The 16400-nt window shown below is 41.0% G+C and overlaps 1 protein-coding gene across 8 annotated transcripts in view; it reads right to left on the bottom strand.

The window, feature by feature from the left end:
• Positions 1–16400, bottom strand: part of HIPK1 (homeodomain interacting protein kinase 1) — a 504680-nt gene that overhangs the window by 456977 nt on the left and 31303 nt on the right. For 6 of the 8 annotated variants that reach the window (XM_069238726.1, XM_069238721.1, XM_069238718.1 and 3 more), the window contains exon 2: positions 2430–2496. The exons of the other annotated variants lie outside the window; for them this stretch is intronic. Coding sequence is in view for 4 of the 6 variants with exons in the window: in XM_069238718.1 (XP_069094819.1) it covers positions 2430–2496 (67 nt within the window). In the remaining 2 variants the exon portion in view is untranslated. The remainder of the gene's footprint in view (positions 1–2429; positions 2497–16400) is intronic. 8 annotated transcript variants of the gene reach the window in all.

Genomic DNA, 16400 nt, shown 5'->3' with positions numbered 1-16400 from the left:
GGCGACTAAACCATACAACCCATGTTGCCCAACCAAACACTTGCTAACACAGGTTGTCGAGTTAAAATGGCAACAGATTTATTAAAGCAACAATATTTTAACTGCTTACAGGAAGGCTAACTCTTCCATCTTACTTAACATATTTTTCATGATGGAGGGACGTTTATTACTCATGAGCAATCAGTTCTACCAGAATCAGGCTTTGCTTTTTTTACCGTTTCTGGTGACCTCCTCAAAGATTTTAATCCTAACTCACTAACCATCTTCTTGTCCCTGCTCACCGGCCTCCTCTCCAGCCTTTGATTGCAAATGATGCATTTCCTTTGGGAGATCAACCCATCCTTTTTTTTAGGTCAAGTCTAAAAGACACTGTTGCGAAAAATATTGTGGGCTTACTAAGAACATGCAGAGGCTTGGAGCCCACCCATTACTTACCATCAGTTAGCTTTCCTGTCACTCATTTGACTCCTTGTGTCCCAGCTTGTCAGTCTTGTGTTTGTTCCTTGATTAACCACTTAACAATTTATTTTGACTACCTGGCTTCTAAGCCTCCACCATTTGCTTTTCAAGCACTGTTTTTACTTTTGGGCAAAGCACTCCATTTAAGTGCATATATTTTCCAAACCTTCGCCATTGGGCACTGCTCCTCCCATGCACTCCGTGTTGCTGTCTGACACCTGCGTGCTTCTACCTGTCCTTTCCAAGTTGCCCTTGTTCTCATGTACTTTCCCCATTGTTTTCTTGCCCATGTGCTTCTCCCCGACTTAACTCTTCACTCGCTCCCGTTGATTCTCCTCCCAACACGGTGCTCCCCCCCCATCCTAACCCTCTGCGTTGTTCTCCTTCACCACCTCTTCAAAAATAAAAAAATGCTTGATTCCTTTTGTAGGCGAGCGAGTGCGAAGGGAGCACCTACAAAATGACATGATAGAATAAAAAAATTATGAAGAAAAAATTATGTACTGTTTTACTGTTTTTTAACCATTTAGTACGGCATCAGGGATAGGCTAAAAACAACTGGCAAAGCCAATGGGTCCAAAAGGTAGGACCTCTTGACTTTGCCTATTTCTTCTCCAGCTTGCTCTGCGATTGCCATACAAATCTTGCTGTGAATTATCCTAGTGAGTTACTACATTTGTGTTAAGTGGCATCTAAACAACACAAACTTAAAAACATTGCACTAAACCAGTGTGACGTGTTAGTGCGGCTCCAATTCATGCATTAAATTGCACCGCGGATTCAAAAGCACTTTGAAGGAAAAATAAGAGTTGCATTTTGTTATCTCACAATGTATATGGAGGTAAGTAAAAAGTTAAGGGCCACAAAACTTTCAAACCACTCGCAAAAGAGCCTTAAAAAAATAAAATAAAAAGTGTGCAAGCTTCAAGGGTCATAACGAAATGAGCACAATCCGTGTTAGCGAGAAATCCAATCGTGGCTGCAATTTCAAATCTGCTGAAAAGGTTGTCAGCCATGCAAGCGTTTCCACATTACCAAACTGGTTTTTGAAGATCTTCCTAAACCCAGACATGTGCTCCCTGTGCTGCTGCGCCATCGCTGCCACGCTGAAATGAACTGGTTCAAATAGCTGGGGCCCTTGACATTTAGCAGTGTAGGCCGCCACCAGGGAAGTATTGGCACAGCTGCCCATTAAGCCACTCACACATTTTACAAATCCAGTGGTGTCGAAGAGTCCATAAAGCTTGAACTATAAAGAATGCAGTTAAAACGGAAGATGAAGTAAAAAAAAAAAAAAAAACATCAAAGCAACAATATGAAGAACCAAAGGAGGTGGCAAATCAAATCCAATGGAACAGCAGCACCAATAGAACAAATTAGGTTCTTACAAAAGCCTCCAAATACAGGAAACCGCGTTATAATAATTATCATATGCGATTGCATCTTTATCCCACACCATAAAACTATAGAGTCTATGACTACATGGTATTGCAATATACGATCTGGCAACGAAAGGAGAGTTGCTTCTACTGTTTCAGGGGGCGGGAAGAGGGAACTTTAATATGCCAAGAGCATTTTCACTGCACTAAAACCTCGATGGCAAACTAAAACATAAGCCACTAGCTCTGGAAGACTAAGGTAGGAGTCTGCTTCACAGGAGGTCATCTGTGATGAAAGCAATCATTTGTGTTTCACACCGTACATATATATGATAGTTCCCCATTTTAGGACTAATAAAAATATGCTTCTCACTTGTTGCAGAAGATAATGACTGTGATAAATCAAGCTTGGTAAACCATCAAAAACAGATCACTGATAAGGGAAAAACAAAGAAAAGGATTGCAAACTTAGGATCTGCAGAAAGCACTTCAGACAACGGCTCATACATAGCTCGACTCTTAACAGTTACATGTGTGAAAAAAGCGCCAGCCATAAGGTTACACGTATGGGTTCCTTTAAAAGTCACTTACCTGCCTGTTCTGTGGCAGGTGGGGTTCCTGGGCCTCTTGGTCTGAATTTGGGGCGAGGATCTACCCACTGTCCGATTTTTCCAACGCGAAAGAAGCAGAGGCAGCAACAGACAAAAGGAAAAAGAAAGCAGGACTGAGTAGAGCACATTTAGCAGAGACTGCACAGATGTCGAAAAGCAAACAGAACCCAGCAAAGAACCCCTCGAAACAATTACACTGAGTGTTATTCAAGATAAAATGTGCATTGAGGAAGAGAGGAGGTCAATGTCAATTTAAGTAGCCCACTTATTATCTTAAGTCCATTCCCAGCAATCTGCCTACAACTCTGAAATAGTATAATTGTTTGTTAATTTGACGTGTATGTGCCTTAAAGGAACGTATTGTTCAGATTACACCTACTGCTTTCTCCTGGAGACACACATGGATATCTTCCAGCAAAGCCCATTTTACAGGCCTCCCCGGAACTGAAGCAACACACACTTCAGAGAACATAATGGAAGGCTTAGGGTCCAGAGGACATTTTTCACCAGGCTCTCAGGTAACAGTCTTTGATTTATTGTACCGGTTAATAATTAACCACCAGTCACTAATATCCTAGACACTGTTGAAACATAATGGAAGTGGCAATTTAAAAAAGTTAAAAGACTTATAAAAAGATCACAAGACATAAAAAAGAAACACAGGGCAATTAAACTGCAGGTTTCGGCCTTTCTAGCATTGTACCATCACTGTTCAAATGTCGAACCAACTAGGGCTTGTTTCAGTTACAAAAACTAAACCAGAAATTCACCCAGAGAATAAACAAACCCGTTACATATTAAAATCTAACAACAGTACCCTTGCTTATATAAAATGATAAACCTTGTCAAAAATATAACATGACGAAGGCATTACACATTATCCACTTAGACGCTGAAATGTTTCATGTAGTAATACACATAACAAGTTCTCCTGCAAGAATCTGAAGAAACAAACATGAACTACGGTGCTCTCACTTCACTTTTGAAACAGTTCCGCTCCAGAATCTACGTGCCAATGCCTGAACTGCATATGGGTGGCACGGTGGCTGGGTGGAGGACGCGACCGGGAGCGAAAAGCAGACTGTGGGGGGGGGATGAGGGGCATAGGAAAGACCAAGGGACCGAGCCTTAACCCGGGGACGCTTGAATCTCTCAAAGGCCGAGTCCGCTTTGCCTCCGAAGAGATGTGAGCCATCAAAGTGCATGTCTATCAGTGACTGCTGGACATCCCCAGAAAAAACAGAAGTACGCAGCCAGGTGTGGCTTCGTAGCAACCTATCTGCCCAGAGTCGGTCATGTCCAGCCCACAACGGATTGTGAACTTTGCCGCATCTCTCCCATCGTTCACAGCTTGGAAGACGATAGCACAGGCCTCCTCCGGTATCTGTAGCAGGACTTGAGCAACCGTATCCCACAAAGAGTGTGAATAGCGGCCCAAAAGGCATGCGGTGTTCACAGACCGCAGCGCGAGACTGGAGGAAGAAAATACCTTCTTGCCAAACTGTTCAAGTCTTTTGGATTCCCTATCCGGGGGTGCAGAAGGGAATGCGCCTGAAGAAGAGGAAGGCTGGATAACAAGACTCTCAGGCATGGGGTGTTGGGACAGGAATTTAGGGTCGTTCGGAACGGGCCGATTGCGGCGTGCGAAAGTCCTATTCACAGGAGCCCCTGTGTTGGGTTTGGACCAGGTACTCAAAAGGACATCGGTGAGGGCTTCATTAAATGGCAAAAGGGGTTCTGAAGTAGAAGCCCCAGGCTGAAGCACCTCCATCAGGAGATTAGACCTGACCTCAACAGTGGGAAGCTCAAAACCAAGGACCTCAGCTACCCTACTGACCACCATACCATAAGTCACTCCCTCTGCCGTAGCCACGGTAGGAGGAGACAGCATGCCAGCATCAGGATAAGTATCAAGACCACTGGTGTCACCTAATTCCTGAGCCCAGCCCAAAGATGGGTCATCCTGGTATTCATAAGGGTCCAGGGACCCCCTCCAATCACTCCCCATATTAGTACCAATAAGAAAAAGGATCCGTATCTGACCTGGGGCGGATAGACCCCATCGAAAGGCAAAGGCGGCGTCAGCCGATGCCGCTCCAACTCGTTGGGGATAAGAATCGGGTCGACGTCGATAGTGGGCACTACTGACGTCAGGAGCGTCAACAATCGACCTGGCACCGGGGAAGGTCTCAAAGGTGCGACTGGCGCCGGTGCGGATCCGGAGGTGACCTAGGTGGCCAGAGCCGAAGCCACCGACACGGAACCCAAAGGCCCCTCATCCAAACCCCTTGGGCCCGAAGGCATCGTATCGGGGTCGGACCGCCCAAAGATGTGGTGCATGGCCTCATACAACTAAGTTGGGCGGGGGTCGCTCCAGCTCTGTGAAACTAGGGGAAGCGCGGAGCCGACCGAGACGCAGGCTCCGAGGACAGAGGCCTTGTGCGTAGAACCTTCTCCAGGTCGAGCAACGGGGCTAAGTCGGAGAGCGATGTGATCGCTTCAACTTTTTCTTCTTCTTCTTACTTTGACCCGAGGATTTGGAAGAAGACGAGTGGTGATGGCTTTGCGACCGGTCTCGAGACCTTCCTCTCGATCGAGACCAGCACTTTCACAGAGTCGAGTGCCGGGCCGTCATGAGCTTTAGGGACTTCTCCCTCAAAGCCTTCGGGTGCATTGCCCGGAACTCGGAGCACAACTTCGGGTCGGGGTCGCACTCGAGACACCACAGACAAACACGATGAGGATCAGTCACCGACATCGTACGATTACAGTCCTCGCGCAGCTTGAAACTAGTCTTCGGGGAAATCCTCGACGCACCAAATTTCTCACAACTCGACAAAACTGTCGAAGTCTGTCAAAAAGAGATCAGGGTAGCTCTTCTCCGGATCAGTGCGTGGTGCGGAAAGAAAATAACTGACGTCACTGTGAGATGGTGGCGTCTATATACTACTCCTGACGTCATAACGGCGAATACGACGCCAAAGACGCCCGCAGAGTCAACCAACGCCCCCTACTGACACGCAAGGGTATTGCTTGTAGAAAAATCTCCGGATCTAGTCTGACACCTGGGGGAAATTCTAATGCAAGGGATCTGCAACTAGAAGTCTATCAGATCACCATGATTAAAAAACCGTAAGAAAGAACTGCAAGGGTAAGCCTGGGAGAACTTCTTACAGGCCTTGGAAACCAAGGACCATACCTTGTTCTGGCGAACAGTTATTCAGGGTTGTTAAATTCCTATAGCCCGATGCCCAGAACAATTTGTTTGGGGTCAAGGACAACAAGTTTTCATGTTTATTTTGTCCTTGGGACAAGCAGGCCCAATCCCTTGCAGCACAAACCCTTTAGCTGCTAGTTTACAGAAAATGTAACTGTTTACAGTTGAGGTAATATTTGTGTCCACATGTGCTTTCAAACTTGTATTTATGGTTCATTAATGCAGAGCCTTTATTATTAGGGCGAGTGCTCTAAATAAAAGTTGTAAGGGCACACTGCAAAACTGACAGTGGTTCCAGCAAAAAAAAAAAAAAAAAAAAAAAAAAAAAAAGGTATAAACACGTTTGAAAAGTTGAACAATATGAGTCTACGTATACTGCTCCCAAAATGCTCTCTGATTAGATGCAGAAGTTTGTAAGCAAGATTAATGATTCTTTACTTTCAAAATGAAGTGTTCAGAAAAAATACAAGATATTAATAAAAAAAAAATAAAAAAAAAGTTTTTTAAAAATTACTGTAAAACATTTAGGTGCTATTTCTTTGAAGCACCGTTTAGTAAAATGTGTTGATGCATGCCAGTATTTCCAAAAACTATTCATAACGGAAAATCAGTGTAACCGCTTTCAACAAGATTAAGGGAAACATGAAAATAAACAAGCACTGGCAAACACAACCGATCAGACATTGGTGGTCAGTCTTTTGGTTTTGTCAATGCGTGTCTTGTTTTGACATGGCTTTTGTAACACTTTTTTGTTGTGGGAGCTGCCAGGCCCTCACCTCACCATTGTTACAAACATTGGCAAAAATCAATAAAAATATTTGGTCTCAAAAAGCACACATTGCCACACTAGCTCCTGGAACTGAACAAAACTACCTTGTGTGCCAATATGCCCCTTGTGGAAGAGCAAAATGCAATCACTCAACAGTAAAGCCAGTCGATATATAGATAAATAGAATTTTAATACAAACAAAATGTCTTAGTTAATGCCAGACCCAATTAGAGACCCCATTCTTAAAGAACATTGCAAAAGTGTACCCATGGTATATGTCTTTACATTAGTCGCGCTAATGAATTCACAAAAATGTACAGCAGTAGACCAGGAAATCGTACTCCTAGAAAATATTTGTGAACTTTATTTTACCATGACCAATTATGCATTCTCATGTGAAAATCTATTGAGTGTTTACAAGTTCACTTTACCTCCAACCACGTTTTTTCCCAACCCTAGAAGAACTTCTACATATGCTCTTATCAGAGTACATTTCCAGCCTTTCTCAATATGGAAAAGATTAGAGAAGAGATGGTGATAATCATACAAGTTTGCACAGACTCAAAGGCATTCCAGCCCTGAGACTATTGTTTGCTACCTGCTCCAGTCCCAGTATGTAGATCTGTGGAAAGGTGGCAAAATAGGGAAACTGCTATGAAGGGCTGACATTACTAGTATTCAACCCCTACTAAAGTATTAGCCCTGGCTTACTCAGATAGGCTATTATCAGAGCGCTTATATAATGAGCATGCTGACATAATTTGTTGAAGCAGTACATGGCAACAAAGGAACAAGTAGATTTTCTTTTTTTACAGGACAAGTAAATTTACGAAGCAACCTATCCCATGGACAAGTAGATATTTTATTAAATTCCACACTCCTGGTTAATGCTCCACTGTTAGTCAAGGGAATAGGATCCTGACCTGGAAACCTCAATCACATCCGTTCAATGGATAGCATAATTTGGCATGATATTTTCTTGCACAAACGAAAATGAGGTAACACAACCACTTCTAGCAGCCCAACTAACAACCACTACGTTTTTTCTTTGGAGGCCATATGAAGAGCGAAAGGTAAAAGCTCTACCGGAAAGGCCCTTGGACCAGACCGGGAGCCAATGGGCATTTATAAATCAAATCAGGCCCTATGGGCTCCACTGTTGACCAAGGTCTTAAAAGCAGCTGGTGCACTCATTGTTCCTACATTCAAGAAGCGATCGAGGAGCAACCCAAAATGTTATTGTCCAATCTCTTTATTCGAGTCCTCTGCCAAGCTTTTGGGGAGGGTCGTTTTAGAGAGATTTTAAATCTTGTCAGAGGAGAAGGCTACAAAGGTTTGTGAAAGGGCTTGGGGTAGTTGAGCAGGTTCTCAACCTGAACCTTTTATTTAGCGTTGCAGGAAGTAGGTGCTGACACCCCTACAGTCGGGAGGCAACAAATTCCCATTCTACTCTATGCCTACGATGCTGCTATTTTAGTCCTATCTCCAAGAAGCCTGCAAAATCTGACAGCTTTTCTGATTATATGAAAGCGAGAAACCTGAAAATCAATAGAGCTAAAACCTTTACAATGAGCTGTGGCCAAACAAGGGGCATGCCCACTATCTTCCATATTAAAGGTGGCAGGGTGCAAAATACTAAAACCTTTAATTATCCAGGGATACAGCTTTTTTCAACTTTAGACTGGAAACAACACAGGGAGGTCTGTATATCTAACAGGATTAGAAATAATGAAGGTAAATTTAGATTTGCTGTCAAGTTAGGCTTCCGATCAGTGATACCCAAAGTACAGCCTGGGGGCCGCATGCAGCCCTCTCGACCTTGACATGTGGCCCCTTGGTGCACAGCAGCACTCTGGTGCTGTTTACACTAATAGATGCTAACAATAAAAAAAGATGTTAACGAAACAGGCAAGCATTTATTTAAAGCATTATTAGTGTTAAAAAAAAGAAGGTAACTGTTAAATCCTACATCATTTAACTTTAGGAGCACCTTCATTTTAAAGTAATCTTGCAGCGAAGTGCAAACAAATGATAAAGCCTCAAAACTCAAGCAGTGTATTTAATTAACATGCAGAACCTTTTCACTTCAGTACATCAGATTATATCAGTTGATTGAGAAGTATTATTTTAAAAGTGATAGTTTTCAAACATGAAGTTAGAAACATCAATTCTTCCCCCTACCCTGACAATGCCAACAGTGAAATGTGCCAAGTAGATTGTTATGTGCATCCTTTGGGTGACCTGGGTTCCTATTATACAAGTAAAACATTATAGTTTTTTTTAAATCAAACATAGGAGAAGTTTTTGTACAGTGGACATCATGAAGTCATGTATTTTTTAGGTCCTGTTTATGTGATCATGAAGGGAAGAGAAATAAAACTATTGCCTAGGATCACACAATTTGGTAAAGTGGGGAAGCTGGGATTAATCCAAGGTTTTCTGGTTTCACATTGTGCAATTCAGCAACTACATGTATATGCTTTGTTTCATCTACACCCACCTTACAACCAATACCTCCCCAATACCCCCACCCCGCTGACATCAATGCAGCCCTCAGACACATAACAGACCACATATTTTGGCCCCTGGGAAAATGTTTGCGAGTACCCATTCTCCTAACTACCTCGGCAGCTAAATATAGAACAGGTATATGGAGGGTGGGGGGAGGGGGGAAACAATGAAACCATCCAGAACCAAGAGAATAATTTTCTCCTTCACTCAACGCTAGACTCCATTTTCCACTGAGAATGGATTTTTTTTAATAGTTCTTTGGGAATGCACTCCTCTCCTATATGGAACAAGTAAGAAACATTTCACTAAAACAATCATTACGGATTGTATGGGCCTTGATCATGCCACTAAAATCCCTTGGCTGCGGCACGTCAAGCATAAGTTAAAGGGTCTAAGACAGACTGAAAGGGATCCCTGAGTGCAACAAGAGAGTGGGTATTCTTATACAAAAAAGTAAAAAAGAAAAAAAAAAAAAATAATAATAATAATAATAATAATAATAATAAAAGGATCTACTTACTCAAAATCTGTCACGAGAACAGGGCCCAGAGAGATGCTCATAAGATATCTGTAAGTACATGTATATTGCACTGAATGAGCAGTCCAAATGCAAACAGTACCTCATGTTTACAAACAATGCCCAAAGATACTCCTAACATGCTTCAGTCTCATCTTTCACCATATGATTTCATTCCCTAGAAAGAAATGCCCTTGTGATAATAAATCAGAGCATTCCACTAAGCAGATCTTTCTTTTTTGTAGGTTTTATCTGGTATATAGGAAATTTTATCTCAAACCACTTGATTTTTTTTTTTTTTTTTTTTAGAAGAGACATTTTTTTTTTTAACATCAGGGGGCCTTTCCATTTTTGTACGATTTGAAAGATGCCTCAGTATGTCATTGGATGGCCCTGTTTTTATCAAAGGTACACACCAGTGATCAATGAACACGATGGAAAGAGCGTTTTCTTTAACTCTATAGACTTATGTGGTAAGCTATCTGGCAATGTTATTGAAAGGAAAGGAGTTTTTAGTCCATTTTAGTAACAGTGTTTTAATATTTAGTTTTAATACTTGTTTAAACTACGTAAGCACAGATGTTTTTAACTTTTTATGTAATTTTTCTTATGAACTGATGTGTCTGCTTTTATGGTTTTATTGGCTTAAACCGAATACATTTATTCAAATTCGAATGACAGAAAAAAGCAATGGATTCAGGAGCAACTTTGAAGTGCCACACATTAGTTCTCTATACTCTCTCCTTTCGTGACTATAGTTACCACAACGGCTTATGCACCATGGTGTGGAAGACATTTTCCGCAGACATTTAATAGAAACACATTTTTCTGCACAGAGGCTGGATATCGAAAGAAGAAAGGGGAAGAAAGGGGAAGATTAAAGGCCTCAACAAAGTGTGAGCCAAAGGAGTCAAAAATGTTTTGTAAAACCATCATGCATAAAAGAAGTCTATCTATGGAGACTGAAAAAGGATTCAGACTACTGTTTCAGCAAAACAGCAGCAATTTAGCTGCAAAAGCCATCTGACGTAGAAGCAATGAACATATCTAAAATAAGACAGCTTTGATTGATTTAGCATGCGATGTTCACATCTACAAGCTAAGTGTAGGAAGTGTATGAACCTAAGCGTTCCAGCACCAAAATAGAAATGATCCATGCGGCACTCCTGACCTTTACATGCCGCTCCCTGGTCAACATCAGTACTAGACTCAACTCAGCAAGAACATTAAAAAGATGTTTAATAAACAGGCAAACATTTATTTGAAGGTTAATTGAAGTTAAAATAATTAAAAAAAAGAAAGTAACTAGGGTGTCCTACACTACTTAAATTTAGAAACATCTTCATTTTTAAAAACATCTTACAGCAAAAGCGTAAGAGTATGATAAAGTCTGTTCAAAGTGTACATCATTAACATGAAGAATCGTTTCACCTTAGTACATCAGACTATACCAGTGAATTAAGTAGCATTTTTTACGTGGTAGTATTCCAACATGAATTTAGAAGCTTTTATTTTTCCCCACCCATCCGGACAACAATGCTAATAGTGAACTAAGACGCAAGTCAATTGTTACACGCACTCTTTGGGAGGCCTAAGTTACTATTATACACAAACAACAATATGGTTTATTAAATCTAACACAGGAGAAGGTTTGGTATGGCAGGCAGACACACGAGTCATTTATTTTGAGATTCTTATATGTGATAAGGAAGAAAAAGGATAGAAAGTGAACTAAAACAACTGCCCCATGGGATAACACAATTTAGTTAAGTGAAGAAGGTGGGATTAAGCCTAAGTTTTTGGTTTCATATTGTGCAATTCAAACAGTAGATTTATATACTTTGTATCCCTCCCCACCCTCAACCTCTGACCTCTACGATGCATACATCAGCGCACCTTGGTCACATCACAGACCAAAGATTGTGGTCCCTGGGACAATGTTCAGAATGTGGCAATCAAAAGAGACAGAGTTTAGAACAAAACTAAATAAGGGGAGGAGTACACTCTAGTTGATTAGAAAGTCCTTGAGGTACAAATGCAGCACTGGGAATGCGTAGAAAAGTGACAACAACCTGCACTTGTCATTTGATCAAAAACAGGACCCCTTCCACATTTGCAATTTGATAAACAGATTGCACGACCACTATATAATATACCTTCGGTTTGATAACAAATATTGCTGAATGGCTGCCAGGGAAGAGCAAAACATGCCACCTCAATGGCATTTGTGTCAAACTGTCACAGTCCCAAACCCCAATTAAAAATAACAGGCAGGGCACAAAATTAATATGTTAAAGACCAAAGTGATTATGCAGCACACATTGGGACAAGTTGTGTTTCTAGAACAGCAAGGAAACAAGCAAATAAGTGTAGTTCGCTATTTAGTAGTAATGCTTTCCAGGAAGCTAGACAAAATATTTGGTTTGAGGTAGGAACATCTGATAATAGGAAAAAGAAAAAAAAACAAGGCAAACAACTCCCTGCCACGTGTTGTAATCGCTGTGAATAATGCGTTGTACTGACATCTTAAAAACATGAAAATGATAACACTATTCCAGTTTTTATTTATGTTGCTGATCTTCCCAAAGTCTTGCATTCAAACTTTTAAAAGAAACAATTTTCTGCTATCTAGGCTAGCAAATCTCACTGGGTGATCTAATGCAAAATATGCAGTCAGTAATCAAAAGGAGATTAAGCGTGAATGACCTACAAAAACACATGCGCTCATATGGAGTGCTGCAGCTAAAAGAAACAAGCATTTGCAATGCAATAGGGTCCCTCATTTCTCAGAGTTACAGCTATTAGCATTTGTAAACTCCAAACCGGAATTTTATTGGTACATCAAATAGAAAAGAACAGCACGACCGCCCTGCTACAGTTCACTCATACATACGGTTTAAGACAGCATGCAGGTAGAAAAAAAAAAAAAAATGCAAAAACGAACGCGCTCACATGGCTACAGTTTACTCGTAGCGAAGCCTATCGGCAAAAGTGTTATCTACGTAACAGGCAAAAGTGCAATTAACTATGTAACAGGGTCGATGTCCTGCAAAGCGCTGGACTTCTGCCAAGCGAGAGGACGCTGCGAAAAAAAGATAAAAAGTAGTCCACAAACCTGACGGGGAAACAGCGAGCCTCTCATGTTTTCAGTACTTGGTTGCTGCGCTCGAGGAGGGCTAACCACCAGAAAAGGCATGACGTATGCGTGCCTATCACTAATGAGATCAAGCAGATTTTGAAAGGCAAGCCCACGAACAATTGAAAGACACTGATGTGACATGGACGGGGCTCCGAGCCCTTTTCTATTTACTAAAGCGTCTCGCATGCGAAACGCATGCCCAAGCGCATGCGACGCAGACGCAACCCTAAAAAGTAGATCCAAAAGCGCAAGCAGGGAAAGCACACTGGGCAAGAAAGCGGTACTTGGGCAGTGCTCCAGGGGAAGGACAAACATGAGAGTAAATAGAGCTGTCAAGAGAAGCAAGGAAATGAGTGAGGAGTTCAACCAATGGGTGGGTTCTATGCCCCTTATAAGATAGTGACAGCCCATGCCCTGTTTCAAGCAAGAGTTAAAATCTGGAATCGAGCTAGCTGCTGTAGACTGGGAGTGTACTAAGCGTGATGAGCTACTTCCAAGTAAATGTTCTATACTGAGTTGCATCACATTCTCAACTTTAAGAGAGAAACAGCTGTGCAAAAGTGTTTCTTTCACTACACTGCTCTTCAACTAATTTATTGCACAAAAACAGAGCACTTAAATGGCTCCAATCAGATGAGAAAAGCATTACAAAACGAAATCACAAATGGCTTCAGAGGCTGCATATTAGTAGAGTCATGGATCAATATGTTACATTTGAGAATAAAGAGCAACTTCTTGGTTGTATTCAGAAACCAGAATCATTGCGCTCTGGCTGGAATAACATTCACTTATCTCCCAAACAGTTTTTTTTAGGTTTGCTCAAGGTTTCAAATCAGTTGAAAAATGTTTTACTTTAACTTGCGATATAAACTACTTGCAGTAGTTCTGTTTTTTGCTCCTAGCTTGCATCGAAAAAAAAAAAAAATCTGGGTCATCTGCAACAGTGCTAGGTAAAAATGTCAAAAGAATACAGCAGTGTCATGCATGTGTGTCATGCATATGCATTTTTAAATGAGTGAGAGAGGGGGCGCTAAGCTGGCCCGAAACAGGATAGATCTGCTGAATAGGACAATGCACATCAATCGATATCCCCTGGAATGGGCACCATTTCAAGGGATGGAAAACAGAGCACGCAACCTTTTGAAATAATCATTACCAAATACCTTGGGTTTTATGTGCACTTACACTAACAAGTCAGTATAGTTATTTATTGTTTGTTTGGTGCTTCCATTGCAGTTCTAGCAGCACTGTATTCATATGTGCCTCGTCCTCCCAATTCATCGCCCCACTCCCTTTCTCTCTGTTAATCAATTCAATGCTTATAGCTCCTAAATTACATCTACGTCCTTTTAATACTGTAAATGTTCCAGTGCATACTTGGTTCTGATAACCAGTCCTGCATCCATTTTTATTAAATTGAGTAGTATGGAAGAGGTTTTTCCACAGATCTTTGACACTTGCTTATAGAAAAGAGGTCAATAATACACATGTTATTTACATGATACCCGTAATCACAATGTAGCGTTGGTTGATGTTTAGCTTGCATGAGCTGTGGTGCACTGTTGTGTGATATTCTGATGCATCACTGGGTTTTAGGAGGAGGTCTTTTTGGCTTATACTGTCAGTGTACCTGTGGCATTTAGCGAGATGTAAGATGCTTTCTTAAAAGTCTTGTTTTTTCCTGGCCTCTCACAGAGTTGAGAGCACTAACTCTTGACAATGTATCCCATCATATAATATAGCTCTGCAACACATTACCAGTCATCCTCGTAAGAACAGCGTTGTATTCTTCACCTAGTCTGAGTACTCTTGTTCTTTTTCATGCCTCTTGTCATCAAGTTAGGGGCTTCTATGACACAGTCAATATTTGCAAGATGATCAGGATTTAGCAGGGGAGAAGCACACAAGAGAGAACAACATGGAGCATTGGGAGTTGGGAGTATGGAGAAGCACATGAGGGCGAGAGCTGGAGAAAACATGCTTTTCGTAATGGAGTGCTTAAAGGAAAAGAAACAACTTGTTCCCTAAAAGTGCGCTGTAGAAGGGTTGAGGTCAGCCAGTGAAAAAATGGTAAAGAGGCTGTGCTCCAGGGGAGACCAGGAAACAAGAATAGGAAGGAAAGACATTAAATAGGAAGCAAGGACATGAGAGTGACAATAATGCCAACCATGGGTGGGCGTATGTCACAAATTGATGGGTCAACAATAAATTAACTTTTACAGAAGCCAACACACACGCACAGTAGCAGGAGGGGTTTTGGATGAACCAAAGGTGAGATAAATGAGGGAGAATTTAGTAGGGGTTGTTTGGGAGACTATAGTAGTAAACTGAGGTTTGGATGAGCTAGATGTGGAAGAGGAGGGAAGAGCTTAGACACGGTTATTTTGGAGATGGAAAGTAGTAGATTGGGTTTGGGATGAGTCAGAGTGGGGATGGAGGATAGATTGATAGAGAAATTACATGTTGATGGGTAGACTAAAGCTTACAAGAGAGTAAGTATATATATATATACACACATATATACATATATACACACACTTTAAATCATTTTTCTTTTATTCATTATTATTTTTCTTTACTTTAAATTACTTATTTAGAATTTGAAATTTATAGATTTTATTTTATTATTTAATTTTCATCTAGTACAGTAGGACTAGAGTACTAAACAGATGTAAAGACACAGTAAGGGAATACATGTTCAAGGAATATAATACTGGGTATAATAATATGAGAAGAAAAGTAGTACTGTATAAACACAGACTTTCAACACTTGTAATATTTGAAGTTAATTAATAAGTGTAAAACAAATGTGTGTAGGGGGAAGCGAAAAAATCTGCACATGGAAATTTAGACAGCCTTACTAAAGGTGATATGTACAGAGTGGGGATCATAAAATTCGATTTCTATTAAACATACATGCTGTTTTGAACACATTAATGAACTGCTGCAAAGTCGAAATTGTAGTTTTAGGTCTATTCCAGATCCCTAACTTAAATATGAAGTAAATAATGTATTAACTAGCAGCTGGTATGAGAAACGTTTCCAGAGGCAGCCAGTACAAAAACTCGGGTACATGCGAAAAGGGGGACTGCAACCAACTCAACCGTACAGCACCTTGTAAATATGCTGCTGAAAAGCTGAATGTTCACCTTGTTAGTTCATGAACTAAAATTAGCCTGTACTGCGAAACAAGTAATATTCACAGAAACTGTTGGCAGATGTGAAACATTTCTAAATGCCACCTTACCCCCCTCTGTTTTCTAACCTTTTTTTCTTCATTCGCTACACCGACAAGCAGTATTTTACAGGGCCTTTGAAGATGGGGTAAGATTCAATTATGAGTTATTTTAGACCCTAATGCAGTTTATCCTATAAAAATCTTAAACTGGAATAGCTGGCATTCCTGCTATCATTACGCATTTCATTTGCAAAGTTCCAGTTCCAGGAATGTTGTCACCAGTAGACAAACATAAGCACAAATTACATATAATTAAACTAAGGAAACATCTCTCCACATTCCAGAGAAACCTGCTGATGCAGAGAGAGGATTAACAAAAAGTAAAATAACTGTGTCACCACTGACTGCAAAAAAATAAATCAAATTGCTCCCAAGTTCTCCTGAAAAAGCAACATATGGAAGTGTTACTTTTTAGGTCAAGCCTAGACGGCGCTTGCGCAGCCTCGAGACGTACAGTATCTATTTTGTGGGCTTATAGCCCACCTCTTGCTTTTTATTTGTGAATGTATCCTTTAAAAATCCTTCCTTCCAAGTGGTTGATGTTTGTTTTTTGTCCCACC

This window comes from Pleurodeles waltl, chromosome 6 (assembly GCF_031143425.1).
Source record: "Pleurodeles waltl isolate 20211129_DDA chromosome 6, aPleWal1.hap1.20221129, whole genome shotgun sequence".
NCBI classification, from domain to species: Eukaryota; Metazoa; Chordata; class Amphibia; order Caudata; family Salamandridae; genus Pleurodeles; species Pleurodeles waltl.
Note: the sequence above shows the minus strand (reverse complement) of the source record. Positions and strands in the feature narration are given on the sequence as shown.